The sequence below is a fragment of the Colias philodice genome, chromosome 6 (assembly GCF_061535455.1).
Source record: "Colias philodice isolate Cphi_HAF_F1 chromosome 6, ilColPhil1 Martin Lab GWU primary, whole genome shotgun sequence".
In the NCBI taxonomy this organism is placed as follows: Eukaryota; Metazoa; Arthropoda; class Insecta; order Lepidoptera; family Pieridae; genus Colias; species Colias philodice.
The window spans coordinates 9,568,697-9,589,998 of NC_143091.1; the positions used below are offsets into that span (position 1 = coordinate 9,568,697).

General features: G+C 31.5%; 2 protein-coding genes across 2 annotated transcripts; both read left to right on the plus strand.

The window, feature by feature from the left end:
• The first annotated feature begins 316 nt into the window (after nt 1-316).
• LOC149487964 (uncharacterized) lies at nt 317-17,089 on the plus strand. The gene is made up of 5 exons (XM_089696688.1): nt 317-661; nt 5,104-5,501; nt 7,296-7,394; nt 9,004-9,199; nt 16,166-17,089. Exons 2-5 carry the CDS (start codon nt 5,192-5,194, stop codon nt 16,359-16,361), a joined length of 801 nt encoding a protein of 266 aa, XP_089552814.1. The 5' UTR covers nt 317-661; nt 5,104-5,191; the 3' UTR covers nt 16,362-17,089.
• An 841-nt stretch (nt 17,090-17,930) lies between these two features.
• LOC149487965 (protein rolling stone-like) lies at nt 17,931-21,283 on the plus strand. The gene is made up of 4 exons (XM_089695922.1): nt 17,931-18,370; nt 18,784-18,912; nt 19,576-19,765; nt 20,230-21,283. The coding sequence occupies exons 1-4, from the start codon at nt 18,058-18,060 to the stop codon at nt 20,387-20,389; spliced, it is 792 nt and encodes a 263-aa protein (XP_089552048.1). The 5' UTR covers nt 17,931-18,057; the 3' UTR covers nt 20,390-21,283.
• Nucleotides 21,284-21,302: the final 19 nt, after the last annotated feature.

A 21,302-nucleotide genomic window follows, 5' to 3' on the forward strand; every position in this document is an offset into this window, starting at 1 on the left:
AGTAAACTTTCAAATCCTTTTTTGTCACACAAAAGCGTAATTTTAATAAAATAATATTAATAACCAGTCACTTATGAGGATATGAATGGTTCCTTAAAGAATGCAACTTGGCCAGAGGTATGCCATTATTAGCAATCCTGATTTATTTTTTGATAGGCAAACAATGGCTGATTTCATTACAATAGATTAGAGCAATATACGTGGGAGCACCTTTGATTCGTATGGAAATGGTATTAGTAAATGGAAAAAGGCGCCTTTTTAGAACCTTGAGCGCCAGAATTGCTGGCCGTCATCACTAGAGTATGAACTCCGCAAACCGTATCATACAATGATTAGTTGGTCGCGCGCAGAAATATGCGCATGACGTGTAAGCGCACTGGCCACAGATAAAATACGAGGAGTAATTTATCGTTGTGGCGCGCTTTTCTACACGCTGTAATTATTTGAAAAAAAAACAAAAACGAATTTGAAATTCGAATTAAATCAGAGTATTTTGTTGTTTCGTGAGTTAATGGAAAAATATAAATATCAGTGATAATGTCTGAAATGTTTTTTTAAATAATAATGAAGACACATAAAGCTCTTCCTAAGTTACAATAATAATTAAATTATGCAATAATATAATATATGCTTTCGCTATCGCCCCAATATTTTAAATAGGGTAAGTACAAAAAATTATAATTATCATTAAAATTCTATAGCCTATTAGTGTGGGAATGAAGGAATGATTTCATTATTATAATTGTTTAAAATATTATTATATATTATTCACATCCATTTATTTCCTTCTCAATTTATTTATAAATCAGTATCTACAAACTATGTATACGTGAATATTAATTTATCACTTGTCAATACATAAATGCGGAAGAAAATATGCATAGGCGTGAATATCTTTTATGCATTCTTGTTTTTCAAGTTTATAAGAAGAAAAAAGAACAAAATATAACATTTTATAATGTCATCGTTAACTTCCATCAATTATTATGCCTCTTTCTTTTTTGTACGTGTTCTTGTTATTCGCAGAAAAACTTATGTTCAACTTTAATTATAGAAAAACCCATATTGCTTGAATAAATTAATACTTATTTAGTGACGTCTTTGGAAAATAGGTACCTATAGATAAAATAACAAAATTAGATTATGTATTATAAATTATAATTAAGAAGCTATAATTATATTAACGTTAATAATGATAATAATTTATATTTTAAGTTAATTTAAATGAATTGACGTGATAAACAAAAATAAGAAAGCTCTAAAATTGGCACAAAACACTGGCTAACCGGAGTCGATACTCGATAGACGTCCTATATATCATTTGAATCACCAATTGTGACCATGAAAAAATCTTCCAGAGATAAGTATTTATAGTTATATTTATTCCAAATGTTCAAAAAGTACATTATTTTTATTGTTACCTATTTGTAGTGGCTAATTAGTATTATGAAGGAGCGGACTGACCAGGGCCTCTGGTCCAAGGGGTAAAAATATTTAAAAATGTTTTATTGATTAAATCATAAACAAAACAAAATAAAGACATACCGCAAAAAACGGACCTTTTACAATCAGAATTTAAAACACCTCTAACGCCATTAAAGTTATCACTACCTATCTTTTCATGTGAACCCCATATCGAGCAAGATGTGAAAAAATATCAAACCTGCTAAATTGTGGCAGCGACTATCTTTAAACAATTTTAATCAAATATTGCAAAGAACATTTCCGACCAACTCGCCGTTTAAACAAATAGAAACAAACTCTTCGGTTCAACCCTTCGGACGTAATTACTAATTATTACAACGAATTATTCATATAAATTAGCCAAACAAACTAATCCGAATCATTGCGAAAATCACGTGAAAATCCGTTCAGACGTTATTGAGCGATATTGTTTCAGCAAGAAAAGCGCGGAGTTCTCTACCTCTATTTTAATAATACTCAATGTTTATTATTATTACTTGATTTTACGGATACATAAATAAATTAAATTAAAATAAATCAGTGCAATCGCTTTGTTTGATAAATGTAAGCATAATTATAAAATTTGATCTCGCGCCAAATGCAAAACTATTAATAGAAACAGAACCGAAACGTGCATAGAAAAAATTGTATTACGAATTACGATAAAGATACTTCAACGTGTGGTAAAGTTTGTTTATTTTGTAAACAATCTTGACCTTCCTTATCGTATATATTTAAAACTAGCGGTCCGCCCCGGCTTCGCCCGTGGTACATGTTTACGTTTTCTCTACATAAGAACCATCCTCGTACTTCAAGGAATATAATAAAAAACGAATTATCGAAATCGGTTCAGCCGTTCTCGAGTTATGCGCTTACCAACACATTTTGCGATTCATTTATATATATATACTAGCGGTCCGCCCCGGCTTCGCCCGTGGTACATAATATTTACGTTTTCTCTACATAAAAACCATCCTCGTACTTCAAGGAATATAATAAAAAAAGAATGATCGAAATCGGTTCAGCCGTTCTCGAGTTATGCGCTTACCAACACATTTTGCGATTCATTTTTATATATAAGATAACACGGTGAGAAATTTTAAGTGTTTATGTTAAAAATGTTTATTTTTATTGAACTATGATTCTTTTCTTCTTTCATTTCACAAAATATCGGGTTCTTAAAGATTCTTAGTAGTTTGTTATTATTCTATCATATTTACAAATTAACCACGATACTAATTAATTAAATACTTACTTTACTTACGTTACCAAACAAAATACATATTAAACTATCCACCCATCGGAAACATTTCAACTCCGTCATAACAAAAATGAGCATTGCACATATCACTATTGTGTAGCGGATTGTTTTTCGTAAGTAAGCGGGTTATCTTTCGTATTACAATTACGACAGTTTCCTATATCGTTTCCCTTGATGCTTCGCGTGCCGGTGCCGATCCAACACAGGAATTGATCATGGCTGTAGAAAACGAGGAAAATGCTGTGACCTTACCCAGTCGGTAAGGTTTGCTGCAGAGATAATGAAGCATACGCACGATGCATTAATTCCATATTATCCACGTCCAATACCATATTTGTTACGTATACGTGCCGATTGCAATTGGAGATTATATTATGCATTTATAGACGACTAGGTTTCCGCCCGCGGCTTCGCCCGAGCAGTCAAAGAAAAACCCGCCTAGTTCCCGTTCCCGTGGGATTTCCGGGATTGCGTCATTTTCCCGAGATAAAAAGTAGCCTATGTCCTTTCTCGGGTATCAAAATATCTCCATACCAAATTTCATGAAAATTAGTTTAGTAGTTCAGGTTTGATTGAGTAACAGACAGACAGACAGAGTTACTTTCGCATTTATAATATTAGTATGTAAGTATGTATGTATAAGTAGCTTAAAATTGTTTATTCGGTGTAATTTGAGTTAAGTTATGGTTCTTGTCGGTTCTTCTTTTGGAATCTTGCCTTTCCTTGCTTTGCATATCGGTATAATGCTCTATCCATATCTCTACAAATATCCAACTGTTTGCTTATTTTGTTTGGTATTAAAAAATCTAGACAGGTATAGGATATTTCACTTGCTTAGTTGTCAGATGGACAAATGTTAAAATTTTAAGTTTTATGGTGCCCATATAATACAAACGATTTAGTGCGAACGAAGTTCTCTGTTCTAGATTATATTTATTTAAAATAACATTCGTCTAATAAATATTTTCGTAAAATAAACAAAACATTTAGGAAAAAAACATTAAAACTCGATGAACTTGAATTTATTCACTGAGCGTTTTAAATGGTTAAGTGTGGTCTGTTGTCATTGAAATAGAGCAATCAAAACTTTGAGTCAATCTTATAGTATTAAAAAACTCATAATGGCCTACTTTTAATGTTTACATAGATGAATAATCATAACACAAGAAAAACACTACGTCAAGGAATGAATGAACTTCAAGAATTCGCTTCTGATTTCTTTATTATTGCAGCCAATAAATAGTTGAAAATTAAATAACCTTTGAAGAACAATAATAACAACCCATATTTTTACTTTCTTTTAGTAGAAAGGCAGGTGCCATAGTTTCCCATAGTCCTCAGTACCAGTCCATTTAGCATCCCAATCCATAGCCCAATCATTAAATTTCCATACCCTGCAATAGTCCTACATCGGCCGCGGACTGCCCAGGGCTGTATCTCTATAGTGCAGTCATGGGCAGGCTGCGGCTGGTGTCCCACAACACATTAAAATTCTCGAAAGGGCCTCTGCGTGTTGGATCCGTGTCCCCACGTAAGCCTTCCAAAGATCCGGGTACTGTCCTTCTGGTGGTACCCGAGTATTATGATGATGAGAAACAACAATAATACTTATTTTTATTTTTACCAACCCTTTGTGAGAACCGTAAAATTTTCCTCCCGACTACAAAGTATTTTGCCCCGACGTTAAAATAATTATGTAGTCCGAATTAAGTAGACAACACACACAAACTTAAACGGTACTTACGGCTTATGCCACTTAAAAATACTAGTTATTTTATTATCAAAGAACAAACATAACACTTTTATTCAAATAAAATTGTGACTCACTTTACATCTGTTTAAAGTATTGTATAATAGTTTAAAGAATTGTTTCAATTTATTAACGACGAATTGTAAGAGAAAATTTAGGAAGGTGAAAACTGATTTTCACTTGAGTTATCAATAAACTGTTAAGATATCTTAATAAAATATTATAATTATTGAAATATCTATCTACGTTGTATTGGAATTCTATATGAATAAAAAAATATCAAAAAAATATAAATCTATTGTTGGCACAATTCAACATACACAGTATAATTTTATACAATTATAATTAATTTTAGTTCCCTTGACTTTTAAAACGGAATAAATGAGTTTACGTAACAACTCTAATACATAGTTATTAGATCCAAAAGTTGCAGCTATTGCCAAATCGAAGTAACTTGAACGATACGCTCTAGACCTTCAATCTTTCAGGGTCAAATAATACATTCTATAAACATTTCGATCATACAGTCTGCATCGATTTGAAACTTGTGTGATCAATTAGAGTTGCATTTCACACCGGTTAAGGTACGAGAGCTAACAATGACTAATATTTCGTTATTTGTTCACAGCTAAAGCATACCAATAGAAGGTTAGTCAAACAAACCGGCGCAAAAACTGACGTATACTTTGTACTAGGGATACACAATAGAGTACATAATGACTAAAGAAAATTGGAAGAAAAATGCCCCAGATCACTTGTTCGGGTGCTGTATCGCCGCGCTCAGGGAAGGAAACGAGGCTCCGGAACTGTTCACGAGGTCGTGGGCCGGAAGGGTGTCCCCGCTGTTCTGGCGAGTGCCGATATTTGTATGGGCAGTGTGTACTATTACGTGGTCGGTCGTTTGCTTCTGGGGACCTCGAGAAATGTTCCTCCTATATATGACGCATTGGGGCTTAATTATGATATTTTTCGAATCACTATTTGGAATATTAGTATGCGTTAAGAAAATTCCTGAAGATTTACCTGGTAAGTTTACGATGTCTCAATATCACAACGAGTCCAAAATGTATAATATCTAATACTATATATATGTTTTATTACTAAGAATACTGTGATTCAAGTAGGATAAATCTTATCTTATATATATATAAAATTCTCGTGTCACAATGTTAGTCTGCATACTCCTCCGAAACGGGTGGACCGATTCTCATGAAATTTTCTGTGCATATCGGGTAAGTCTGAGAATCGGCCAACATCTATTTTTCATATGTACCACGGGCGAAGCCGGGGCGGACCGCTAGTATACCTATAAAATTCTCGTGTCACAATGTTAGTCTGCATACTCCTCCGAAACGGGTGGACCGATTCTCATGAAATTTTCTGTGCATATCGGGTAAGTCTGAGAATCGGCCAACATCTATTTTTCATATGTACCACGGGCGAAGCCGGGGCGGACCGCAACCGAACCCGACCGAAATAGATTATTACGATTGATTTTGACAAATTCTTGGGCTTGTAAACTGTCCAGACCTAGGCCAATATTAGATCTATAAATAATGTAGCTAGGACGTCCAACTGCAACATTGTCAACTAAATTGGCACGACATGTCATTAATCCCGGCAGAGAAATGGTAACTGATTATCAGCGCGTGTCCAAACAGAAATACAACCAAAATATAGGCCAAATATTTGAAACTATTACTTACTAGCTTTTCACCCGCAGCTTCGCCCGCGCAGTCAAAGAAAAACCCGCATAGTTCCCGTTCCCGTGGGATTTCCGAGATAAAACCTATATCCTATTTCCCGAGATAAAAAGTAGCCTATGTCCTTTCTCGGGTTACAAAATATCTCTATACCAAATTTCATGCAAATTAGTTCAGTAGTTAAGGCGTGATTGAGTAACAGACAGACAGACAGAGTTACTTTCGCATTTATAATATTAGTATGGATTAGTACTTCAGTATGTTTTCTTTGCTATATATCTTCTATTCAACCAAATCATCCAACCGTTGAATATTATCTAATGTTTTTGTTTAATTTTTAAAAATCTCTCTTATAGTACCCACAATATGCTTATTCTTGAGTCAGTTAATAATATTATGTATAGAGGCATCAATAAAAATGCCATAAAAGTAACATCGTAGTTTATAGCCTCGGGTGTGAATGAAAGCACAAGGTCTCTAACATCTTCACTGGTGACGCAATTTACTTGAACCGCTCCAAAAGGTTCTTCGCCTTTGACCATGAATTCACAAGTCATTTTAATGTTATTATTATTGCCTTGTGCATTTTTGCAGCGCGATTTCGCAACATATTTATGTTTACGCCAATTGACACGTGAAAAGCAGTAATTAATGTTCTGTTACTGCATTTAATGAGGTACTTACGATTGAATTACGACTGACACACATTTTAAATGTTTAAGCAAAAACACTATAACTCCAGGATGATAACATCGTGTTCATGGTAACTTATTTGGATGTTACGAAAAAGTCAATAATATTACATTTAAATACGAAATTACAGTACATCTTCAACGTTTTTAAAAATTTATTGAAAGGGATGCATTATTTAAAAAATGAATGCAATGATCGATCCTTCCTCGTATGGGGCTGAAAGCAGAGGCATATAACTGAATATTTTGCATCTTAGAACTTATGTATATAAGTAGTGAGTTTTTCAAAGACTGTTATATATTATAAATAAATAACGGGGACAAATCTTTTAGATACAATTAATAAATAAAAAAGCTAATCTAGTAGATATTTATTAATTATTAGATATGTTTATATTTTTTAAAGAAATTAATAACATTTTCAGGTCTACCATGGTACGTGAGGACGTACTGGGTGTTGTATAATATAACAGTTCCTCTGGCTTTCCTTATCACATTATTCTATTGGGCTGTTTTAAGAGCTCGTAAGTATACCATTTATGTATTATGATATCTACTTTCAATTTTATAAAATTGTCGTACATTTTCCAACTCCATTATTAGCTACAACTATTGCTTATACAACAAAAGCTTTTTATTTAAATAGTATTTAATAGCTATTTAAAATGGTAAAAATGCCATGGTTGACTGCCAAATGCGCAAGATAGATATATTATTATTATAGCGCCATCACAGACTAATAATAATATACTATGTATGCGCCATACTATTATGTTCGCAAACGTAACTACACTCTCTATTTCTTTACCCTCAATGTCCGATAGAACGGAAATCTGGCACAAACCGGGGAGATGGGGCATGAAATAGACTTCATAATTCGTACCCTGATACCGAAATATATGATGGACTTGAGACTATTCGAATATATTTTAGATTTTTCAACTCATCATTTAGACGTAAATACCGAGACTAACAAATAAGTTATTTATCACTGCATGATTCTCAATTTTTGCAACTATTTTCGACTTTTTGATTTAATTACTAAAAATTCACCTCTTATGCACATAATTGGAAAAAGTGTTCGCATTCCTGATATATCGCTTGCTCTATAAAACTAACAATACTAAATGACTACCAGACAACAATTATGTAAAATTCACGTTAAACTACTAAGAACACGTGTTTGGTTTCATTACGAGTTCTTTTCATTGAGACAGAAATTTATTTTGTAGTACCTTTTAATTATCATTCTAATAATTATACTTTGACACTTGATATTAGGGCGACCGCCAAAAATGCAAGTCCATGACCGAAATATGTATGGGTACCATTAGCGTGACTGTAGCCGTTTTTTAAATCCTCTCACAATGTGACCTCACTACACGTGAATTAGTTTAAATTGTTTTTCCCAAGGTTTTTCTAATGGCACTTATTTCTTTTTTCGCAATTAAAAATAAAATTTTTACATAAAGGGCGAATTTAAAGTTAGTGTTAAGGTAAACCTTTTAACACTGGTTAAACATTAATGTTTATGTCGAATAAATAAAAGACCATAATATCTTTAATGTGGTTAGAACTATCGTCATTGAGCTAACGATAATTAGGTTCACTGTACACTAGAGTTCTTTATCATCGCGTGATAGTTTGATTTATTAATAATTAATGAATATTGCAAATATACTTTTCTAATTGCAACGACATTGAAGGTATAATGTGGTTTTGAAATAGGCAGGAGTTTATCAAGATTGTGGGAAGAACAAGCAACCTGTAACCTCCATGAAATTAGCAAAACTATTTATAAACCTATATATTTTATCGAATTAAACATTTTTAAACCATGTTTTTAAAGAAAAAGTATTAGTTACATAAATCAATATTTTATCCTGTTATGATACGCATTCACAACTAAATTTTTATAACACTTTGTGCACAGTGCAGCAATACCTTTCAGGCTTTCAAGGTGCAACTTCTTGACCACCTATAACCATCCATCTAACATAATTAAAACATTCAAAAAAGGTCACATTGCCACACAATTCATAAAAACCGGTTTGCACCATACCAAAATAAGTCTAATTAATGATATGGTATAGCGGGGAAAATAGGCAATCTAATTAATTATGTTTGGTATAGCGGGCAGGAATTCGAATTACGCGCCGAACCCAATCCTGGACGTGATGCTGCACGGTGCGAACTCGGGGCTCATGTTGATCGAGCTGGTGCTGTCGCGGCTGCCCAGCAGACTGCTACATGTGATGCAGCCGCTGTACTTCTCTGGGGTGTATCTGCTGTTCACGCTCGCGCACTTCTTCGCTGAGGGACATGATCCGTAAGTTGCTCTACTTCTTACTCGTCTCTCATCTTAGATACATCTTCTTAAAAGTATAATAAATCATAAATGTTTGTGAGAATAGATGCTCTTTCACCAGAAAGCCACTGAATAGATTTGATATTTGGCTTATACTTGGCAGTGTTTTGTTGTTTTTTGGAGTATTTCGATATTTATACAGAATATAAATAATATTACCTACCATACTTTTTAATATATTTGAGTATTTTATATGTATACTAGCGGTCCGCCCCAGCTTCGCCCGTGGTACCTACATGTTTAAACTATCCTATCTCTCAAGTTGGATCGAACTGCACATGGTGTGCGAATTTTATTATAATCGGTTAAGTGGTTTAGGAGTCCATTGAGGACAAACATTGTGACACGAGATTTATATATATTAAGATTGTGCTTTTTACTTGTGCCTTGTGTTGTTCAAATATGTGTAAAAAACAATCTTGTTTCAATTTTACAAGTTTAGAATCTTTGTCTAGATAGAGTTGTGAGAAATGCCCGGAAATATTTATCTATTTACTGATACTTATCAACCTAAACTGATAGTATAGATAGACTTATAGAGTCGTATATTAGTATTTTAAATAGGCAGAACGTTGGTCTTACTATGTTTTAAAAAATCACCATTCTGTTCGCCTCATTTTCAATCGTACTTAAATATTAACTATCAATTAGCGTTTGTTGCAATAGCAAATTCGGAGAATGTACTGAAGTATTTTATAATTATTTTTTTCTTTCATTACGGATCATCTATAAATTAATAAAGATTTAGATTAGATACATAGATCCATCTAAGATATTAGGCCGCCTAGTCTTAATCTAAGCAAAACTTATAATATATTGCCTAGATCTGAACACCTGATTATCGTAGTATGTCAATTAACACAGATAAATATTATGTAAGCTACAAAATATTCAAAGAAACGAATTCTTACAAAAACACGACAAAACGACTGTCCCGAACAAAAGAATTTCAACGAGAATAAAAGGACAGAAACAGAAATATTACATGCTTTGATGAAATTGGATAATTTATAACAGACATCGTAGTAAGGATTCGTCCTAATTCGAAGCTCATATTTGTAGCCATGCGGCAATCAAAATGTACCTACCTACTGAATCTTCACGGGTAAACATAACATTGTCTAAACGAACCTTCAAAACTCACGAAGAGTTTATATCTACTTGTAAATTCAATACTGCGTAAATGCCACATTAAATGTCAATAATCTCAAGTAAATTATCGATTATTTGTGATTTGAGTTTTGAATACACAAAACATTATTTATGCTACACACCTTCTGCAGCAATCAGCTGATAAATATGTAGTCACTATTCATCTCTACATCGCTACATGCTGTGTGTCCCTATGCATACATAGGGAAACATAAAACATATTTTAGTGGAATAGATTCAAGAATAAAATAAACTCAATCAACTGTTTCAAAGAGGGTCGTTTTCAAAATAATTGTACATTACTACAAAATGTTTGTCCCCCTAAAAAATCTTCGAAAAAAATATGGTTACGACTGAAATAAATCATTGTTAACGTTTTACAGACTAAACTTAAGCATACTGCATATCATTTCTGATAAAAAGCAATGAATTGCGATTCAAATTCTTACATAAATTTAATGTGAAAATAAAGTAACAAAAAAAGCTCCATACATTTTTTTATTGTCCCCTATGTGGACGACAATGAAAACCAATATTTTTATCAGAATTTTTGTATGAAACTTCCTATTTTTTTTGTATCATAATTAAAAAGCAATGTTTGAAGTGTTATATCTGATAGATTAAACTATTTAAATTACCTTAAATAAACGAAGAATTACATATTATAAAAATGTCCCTATCAATCGTTACAATTTCGTGACACTGACTTATTGACATAATTAACCAACTTCTTGTATCACAAAGAAGAGGAATCTAACTCTAATCATTGGCAACACTGGTCATGTCACGAAAAGTAAGGTCACATTAACGCGCCGCCATTTTGTTCGTCGTCCAGACATGGAAGAAGTCCAGTAGTGTGCTGTGCAAAAAATTTAGTTACAATTTCCTAACGACGTATTCTCAACAAAAGTAAGTACATTTTGAAGAATTCACCTACCGCAATTGTAATATACTTAAATTATGACTAGAGTAATAGATTACACTTTCAATCTAATGGTAAATGTGATTATGTTTTGTGTAAAAGTATTTCTTAGGTTATTTTTTACATGTTACTGACGAACAATTTCTTGACATTTACTGACGTCAATAAATTGTAGACGGTAAAGCTGTGGTCTCATGTGTAAAGTATGAAAATAAGATATTAAAATGTGTGTTAAATTAATGTAACGAATAAAAATAAAGGAGAAAAACAATAAATCTCTCAAGATTATTTTTTTGTAACTACAGGCCATACTTTTTTAAACCATGATGTAGGGTTAGTAAAGTCGGGCTTAGGGACTTGACTTTTCCTGGGATCTGATAACTTTTTTATAGTGAAAGCGGATCAGTGAGTCTTGGCCTCCAATTTTACAAGTGGTTTCTGATGGGATAACGCTTGCCTTATTGCATTTAGTGTTGATCGCTTTTCCACCCACACGAGTGATGCTTACTTTTGTTTTTATTTTTATTCAAAATACATATATCCAACAGCTTTTTTTAGTTTCAGAATGCCGCTAACCGGTGCCGAACGGCAAAAAAATACATTGAAAAACTAAAAAAGCAAAAGCCTGAAATATATGAAAAGAAAAGGAAAACACACCTCGAGAAAGTGAAACAAAGACAAAGAAAAATATCAGATCTTAATGACAGTGAAAAAGAAGCTCGAAGACAAAAATGAAAAGAAGCTAATGATAGAAGAAAAGAAAAGGAAAAGCAAACAGAGAATTATAAAAATTAATGTTTTGTTGATTATTTGTAACTAAAAATATATATTTTTTTTAACTAGTGACTTCTTACTTTTTTATATGTAATATTACCTTATTCTGAATACAGCCTTACTTTTACAACTTCCTGACATTTCCTAACGAAACAGTTTACTGACAATTTCGTGACGTACAAATATTTTGAAAATGACCCAAGAAACACTTTTTGAAGCAGTTGATTGAGGTTTTTTGATTGATTTTGAATTTTAGTTTCGAAAAACACTACTACCTACATAAGTATATGTGTACTAATATAATGAATATTTTTATTTTATTTAAAATAATTGACACAATTTCCAAAATATTGAAATTATCGCGAATGAAAGCGGGCAAAATATAACATAAAGCGTATTTCATGAAATAAATTGAAAATTTCCAAAGGTCATAAAATTAAATACAAAAAAATAATCTTAAATCCTTCGTTTATTTTCGGAATTTTCCATGGCATCATTTATAAAATGCAATTTGCTAAAATCTTTAAAATTTTAAGTGCTTTAGGGTTTAACAAACTTAATGTCCTACAGATCCTACGACAATAAACACTAACCTTGTGAGTGTTTAACCATAAACCAAACAGTATACATGCCAACATAATATTTGCGAATACCTTTGACGATTAGTTCATGTGTATAAGTGTATAGTATCAATTTTGCTGAAGGTAAACTGAATCTATTTACTTCGGCAATAGCCACTTGTTAAGTGGTAAATAAATTTTGTTTAAATTTATATCTGTATATAAAAACACTTTTCTTGCTTGAAGATCTCTAGCGTCACCATCTCTGGTCCGCGATTTTTTGTTCTATCTATAGATATAATAATTATGATTAATTATAACTATAACCACTTTAATGGACTAGCTATAAAAAAATCCTCATTTTCCAGTGAATGCTGCATCTACATTTTTATATACATACCTAATTATAGTAGCATATTAATGATTGAGATATTTATTTAAGAAGACGTTAGTAAGCTTTAATCAAATACAACAAAAACATATAAGTATTATTAATTAATTGATTTTTATACTAAACTAGCAAACCGGGCGAACTCCGTTTCGCCACCAGAGACACCTTTTCTTTTCTATAAACCTCACGGAGCCCGAGACCTTTCCAACGAATGCAAAACCATGGAAATAGATTAGTGCGTTCTGGAGTTATAGCGTCAGGAAGGAAACCCCGACTTATGTTTATAAAATAAAAAAATAATTTTTCTATCTAAAAAATTGGTTAGCAACTCGTATATTATCTGCATTACCGATTTAAATAATTTTGAGTCTTAAACCACAGCGTCAAGGATTTAATCTCGAGCCAATGAATGGCAAAAATAATTTTAAACATAAAATAATTAAACTGAATTGTGTTGTCGGGATATGATTGTGAATTTTAAACATTTAGCATAATTTTTCATATGAAAATTTCTTGAGGTAGATAGAAATTTTCTCCTGTTATATTTTTAGCGAATTAATCTGATGCAGATCTCGGGGTGTTTTTATATAAGTATATGATTGATACTATAAATACCTACATAAATACAAAGTCTTGTAATTATAATAAAACTAGCTTTCCGCCTGCGGCTTCGCCCGCGTTTTCAAAGAAAAACCCGCATAGTTCCCGTTCCCGTGGGATTTCCGTGATAAAACCTAGCCTATGTTACTCGTGGATAATGTAGCTTTCGAATGGTGAAAGAATTTTTAAAAAATCGGTCCAGTAGTTTATGAGCCTATTCATTACAATCAAACAAACAAACAAAGTTTTCCTCTTTATAATATTAGTGTAGATGTAGATGTTAATTTGAATAAACAGCGTACAAATTTCGTAATTGTTAACATTTGATTGCACATATAGGTACGTTGATATTTTATCCTTTAATATCTAAAGTCGCTTAATATTAATTAAACATCTGCATCAATTAAATCGTACTGACTATCCAAAGGAAGGAAGTTACAAAATCGTTGTACCTACCTGTACTTTATCACATGTCTGACGAAATATTTGGATTTAACCGGCAAGGGAAGGTCGAATTTATGCATTAATTTGACCTCTCTTTATGTACTTTTATAACTGTTTCTCATTACAAACATCGTGATTAGATACTTAGACTAATCTTTCACAAGTTACTTCCCTAATAATTTTAATTCCATCATAATTTTATGTTATAATAGTTAATTTAAGTATACGTAATTTATATTTATATCTTAATAGTTAATATGTTGTCTACGGAGAACAATAGAACAAACAAAAAAATATATTTATTCTTACGAAATTGTGAATACAAACATTTATTTTTGTGTCGCACATAAGCAACTCTTAATTAATTAACCATAATATTATTCAAAAGTAATTATAAGGAGATCAGACCTTGCTTGAGCTACCAGTATCCTCCCGTGTCAAGGAGAAAATCATAATAATCTGTGATGATTCGTGTTCTGTCTACTATCATTGAATACTAATTTAATTTACGTATGAATATAATTTATTATAATTAATCAAGCATAGACAACCTTTATTTCCATTTCTATGGGTATCATTTAAGCTATCACCAATTTAATTAGATTTGTGTTTTTTAAATAATAGGGTTTGTCCTCAAAATAGTAGATCTGTCACCAAAATGTAGTCACCAAACAATGCAAAATCAGTTCCACAATAAATCACCTAAAATCCTGAGATATACCTAAGGTCTAGTACCAAATAAATGTTTTTGTATGTATTATAATAGGTGTGTGCTAATAAGTATTTAAGCAAACTAATTTAAAGAGATCACCAATAAATCATATTATGTTACTAGAAAATTGCATTAAGTTCAAATAAAAAATTAGGGTTGTCATCATCGTTTCAACCAAAAGATTCTGCTACTTAAGCTGCTACTTAACTAGACTCACAAGGTTCTAAATTTCCACTGGTAGTATAAATTATTATATTTAAATAAAATTTTTAGCAGAGTAGTAAATAAAACAATTAAAGTCAAAATAATCAATATTTATTGTTTAAAATAATTACCACTGAACAATCAGCGCTGGTTTAAAATAGCTGGCTTATGGCTAGCAGAATAGTGGGTAAAACACTTAATTAAAGTTAAAATAATCAATATTTATTCTTAAAAATGATAACCACTGAATAATCATTTGGTCATCATTGGTCAATTTTTAAAGCGCGCCAATTTGTCTCCGCCCCTTTGATCATTTTTTCATTAAAATTATAAATTGATGTATTAAATTGGTAACGGATACTATTAATTTAATATCTGAACGAAATAAAATGTTACTACTGTATTGGTGAAAAAATATCAAATAAAAAGGAGTCGCAGTCAGGGATCGATAATCGATTTATTTGGTGGCAGATCTACCATTCTGAGCACAGAGCTATTATTTAAGTAACAAAACTGTTATTATAAGAACGAAGTTTATATTCATGTAATGCAATATAATTTTATTGGTTATTGATCTCTTATTTTACACATATATTAACATTAATTTGATAATTCATACCTGGGAACAATTTTTGTTTATCTGAGAACGAAAATATTTCGTGGTGATAGATCTATTTATTAGGTGATACAACTTGATGACAAATATAAATTTTGGTGATAGAAAATATAGTTCCCCATTTCTATTAATAGATTCGTGTTCTAGTTATGTAGATTTATTATAATTTCTACTAAAGAAAGAATAAATAACTAAAAAATTTACCATCATGTCAATTTTTGTGTATTTTAAGACACCAATGTTATGATTTTTTAACTAATATATTTATCATTCCATTACCTTTTGCATTTAAAAACTATTAAGTACAGAGTATCAAGTACAGAGGTAACTTTGTTCTACAAAGATAAGCTTTTCCGGAACTCGTTTATTTTAAACAAGGCACTATTTACGCGTTTAACTGTGTATCATTAATGCCAATGTTATTATGTACTTTTCAATGTATTATGATACATACATAAAGATATTTCCTATTCATAGAACAATATATGACCAAAAAAAAATTGTTTAGAAAATCCATACTCGTATGTTAATTTCAAACCCTTTATTTTCTAGATGGGGCAACCCCTTCATATACCCCGTGATAGACTGGTCGAAGCCTCTGGAGACAATCATAGTGTTAACTTTGACAGCTCTATTCTTTGCTCTCATGCACATGCTCGCAGTGGGCATCGCAACAACACGTGACTTCGTTGTCAGGAAATATACGGAAAATAAAAATGGAGTCTACAATGACGCTTTTGAACCATAACACAGAAGATAGAATACTATTTACTGTGACCGTAATATACAAAGTTGATGGAATGTTAAGACAAAGAAGAAAGAAGAAGTTACAAATCTCAACACAGCAACAACTGCTTTCATAGAACAATTTCTTAGATACCAAAGAGAAGTGTGAAATTCTTGCAAGTTTTCATACAAACGAAAAAAATTTTTTTCGATAAGTAAATCATTACCTAATTTAATAAATTCACAGAATGTGGTGTTTTAACAAAGATGTTGATAAAATATTTTAATCAAATTTGAAGTATTATATTATAATTATTCATCGTTACACCACGTTACCACATAAACAACTACCTAAAAGACTTGAAATATTTTGTTATTTTTATTTTTCCTGTTCTCTTGCTATTGCGGCGATACTTAATAATTACAATGGAAGGTGCCTTTGTATATAACATAATATCTAGTTATTTATTCATAATTAAGACTTACAAGTTTCAAAACTAATTAAGAAAATAGGTGAACGACTTAAACTTTGTAAAAGTATGATTAGTTTAGATGTGACGTTCCAACTAGTGACACATTATTAGGTTTATAGGGAGTTTCTTAATCTTGTTAAATCTGGGTAAGCCTGTGATCATTGTAATGTAATAAATTAGGAACTTACATAAGAAAAAATGTTTAGGGATGCATAGGTAATAAATTGTTGAAATTTTATATCTTTAAGATAATAAAATATTTTTTTTTTTATATTCACGGTTGTTTTATTGTGTCATCGATAACATTACTATCACCCATGCTATCACTCAATAAAATTATACATAATCTCTTAATTCGCTTACTATGCTAAATTTATCAAAAAACAATTTTATATCCTATTTATTATAATATGTATCATATTAAAGATGAAGAGTTCCTTGTTTGTTTGTTTATTTGAACGCGCTTATCTCAGGAACTACTGTTTGGAGTTGAAAAATTCCTATTGAGCAATAGATTAGCGATGAAAATTATTGATTTGTTTTGAGATCACACTAATTTACTGTTTCATAAAAAAAAGATCGTTACCAGATTTAAATGTGATGAGAGAGGCGTTATTGAGAACCTTTTTTGAAGTCGATTGAAAATAAAATTGAAGCGAATACCAAAAATTTATTACTTAGTTAATTCATTTCAGAAGTGTTTGCAAGCGAATTTATCTTAATCTTAAGATCATGTATCATCATCATGGCAGACACCACTTGACCGACTTAGTTTGACTACTACAGGTGATAACAAAACAATACTGTGCTACTATCTGTCTGTTTACTCACTATTTTCGATATTAACCATAATATTATTCGTAGCTCTCTGATATTTTTTTAAATACATATAAATTAAGAAAAGTTCATTAACCACGAGACGTTTTGAGAGACAAAAACTAATAAGTATGTAAAAAGTATGGAATTTGTACCTATTTCAATATTTTTTTAGAATACTTTTTATAAAACTATTTTTGATAGAATATTTTGTACATACATGTTCCTATTTATTTTAATGTGCGGTGACAAATAAAGTCTATTAAATAATTTAAGCCTCGACCAATATTATCTGAAATCTAATCAAATGGTATCGATGATTCAGCAAAGTGACGTAGACAACCAAACGAAGTTTACCAACCAATGTGCAGGTGTTCGTGATACTAGCAACAGTATAATTTATATTTTTACGTTTTTTTTTTAAAAAAAATGGGTGCTGTCAAAAAATATTTCAAAAAACAATTCCAAAGTAGCATGTTCAAACTCGAATATCGAACTGCTTCAGACTTTTATGGGAGTTGTTTTCAAAGCAACGATTCCTATTTACCTTTATTGGTAATTAGAGGTATATTGTTCTTTGGATCCATGGCTATAGTAATATCTTCCATAGTGCTGACTGCTAGAGGTGGAGAGGGCGGGTATTGGCCCATTTTCCTGACTCATTGGGGAATCGCTGCGAATATGATATGTACGGGAATCGGATTTGCTGTATCTTTACATGCATATATAAAACAGCCTTTCGGTAAGTTTAATGTGAAAAACAAACCTTTCAATTACATATCTTATATATAAAAATGAATCGCAAAATGTGTTGGTAAGCGCATAACTCGAGAACGGCTGAACCGATTTCGATAATTCTTTTTTTATTATATTCCTTGAAGTACGAGGATGGTTTTTATGTAGAGAAAACGTAAATATGTACCACGGGCGAAGCCGGGGCGGACCGCTAGTAATTAATAAAAATATCCGAAGATTCGTAGTTTGTCAAATTATTATTAAATTAAATTAATTCAGGCTATGAAATTCAGTTAAATATAAACTATTATTAATTTTTTGAATGATTGTCGTTACTAATAAGTATATTTATTTCCATCTTGGTGAATATCTGTAAGTTCGCTTATGATTCATAGAAATATAGTGTTTTTCAAATTACAGGCGACGACTTCGAATTACCGTGGCTAGTAAAAGTGTATTGGATTTCTTCAAACATAGCGATACCTCTGTCATTCTTCATTACTATATTTTATTGGACATTGCTGTCGGGTTTCGTTAGTGAAGATGGAGGTAATTACAAATTTTTAATACAGTTGTAGGTATATTATGTTTGTCCGTCGCAATTATATTAACCCACATGTGAAGCATAAACATATACTATGCCAAGAACTTCCCTTTCCGGCAATCCGGCGGCCGGCCTTTGTATTCAAAGTTGCAACAATAAAGAAGGCTGTTAGGCTTGCAACCTAAACAAATATTCCAGTGTTCCTAAAGTTATTTGCACCGTGATGCCCTTAAAAATCATTTTTTTTTTTGTACTTCCTACCTACCTCCTCTTTCATAATAGATATTACTCCACACAGTAGGTTGCCTGGAAGAGATCACTCTTAAGTGATAAGGCCGCCTTCTGTGCTGGCCTAGTTATAAGTTTTAATTTTAATTTTAAGGATTTATTTGTATGCTAGCACAATAAAGTGTTAATAAATAAATAAAAAAACATTGAATTTTTTAAATTTGTTACGACTGAAAGCGCATCGCGACTGGAACTATGCTACGACATGGCTACGACCTACGCTTCACGATGTACAGTTTCAGCAGCCTTGTATTATACATATTATAATAAATAATCTGTATCATTTCTTAAAATAAATCATGTACCAGAAAGTTAGGGAACATTTTATACGAGCATATTACAAAGGTAACATCTAAACAAATTACCATTTTAAATTTCAGGAGAGCTCGAATTCGCTATTAACAAAGTATTGGATATTTTCATCCACGCTATCAACAGTGTTGTAATGTTCCTGCTCCTGGTGACAGCAAGACAGCCAGTGTACTTGCTGCACTTTTACCACGTTGTGATATTTGCACTCATTTACTTGTTCTTCAGTGTTATTTATTATGCAGCTGGAGGGACTGATATGTAAGTGATTTATTTTAAATTTTAAAATATTAAAAATGTTCATCTTCATCCCCTATTGCATTTAATGGTGATGTAAATTGATAAAATATTTTGATTTACTGATTAATGTGGTGAAACTGATTGTAGTCTCAGATTGTAGTATTGATACCAAGATTTTCAGATATATTCGAAGGTATTAGACATTCTTGGAATTGTAAATTTTAAGTATGATTAATGAGTGTTTTGGAATTAGTGAATCATACTAAGTAAACTCGCGTAAAACACACGAATGTCTGAATGTTTATATGATAAATTCGTGACGACGCAATAAATTTCCTTTTAAGTTCTTTTAAAAAAATAATTTAATTCGTCGTTTCAGTCGTGGAACTTCCACTGCTGGCCAAAAGCCTCACTCAAAGGTACAATAAAATACACACCACTACACAAATACACTTATTTAAAGATTGTTTATTTCTTCCCCACAGGTTTGGCAACCCGTTCGTCTATCCAATGCTCGACTGGAGCAATCCTGGTATAGCTGTACTGACGGGAGTGTTCTCTGCTGTTCTGATCATTATCCTACATTTCTTGGTCAGCTTCATAGTTGTGGGCCGAGATGCATTGAGCAGATGGATTTTAAATTAATAAACAATTTTAGATGCTAAGATTTAGAGTAAACGAAAAATTTTTTATGATTTTCTTTGTAAATATGTGATAAGAAGGATTTTAAGTAGAAATAGGATAATTCTTCGTATAAATGCGATAACTCACTAGGCCGTATATTTCATAATCATCGTGTATAATAATTTAATTGGGTGACGTTATTTATACTTTCACGATAAGGACTTGTTATTTATATGAGAGATTTTCGGTAGACCATTAAAATTATAATGCAACCGAATATGCTTAACGCTCTTTTTTAAGATTTCTTTCAATAAAATATAAAACAAGATATGATAAAATGATAAAGCAAATAATTCAGTTTATATATCTTTATTTTATAAATTCAGACCACGACCTTTTTTAGAAAACAACTTGTTCCTAATTAATCAATGTTTGTATTGTAAGTTGTTAATGATATTAAAAGAAAAGGAAATTAAAGTGTCCTATACTTTTTTTATTACAATATGCATATTATAAAAATAATTTTAATCTCGAAAAAGATAAAAATGAAACAATTAAAATTATACTTCAAAAGAAAACGAGGCAAATCGCAGTAGGTACCTGCAAAAATATGTGAATCAATACAAACCTTTATCACTTACTAATCGTTACCAAAACCTTATCTCACACAATTGTTGCTGATAACGTTACAACAAATTTCCAATAAATATTATCATCAACATAAAATAGTTTAATCACTTGTATGTTACGAACAATGTTCCTAATTAGATAGGAATGTTTCCTATTACGATAGTTAAATATGAGTAATTTTGGAAATATGTAGGTAGAGCAGTAGATGTAAAAAGAACAAGGAGGTTCTTTTACCGAATCTGTGGATATAAAATTATAGAAATTACAATAGCGTGCCATAATTTCAATTCATACCAAAGATAAT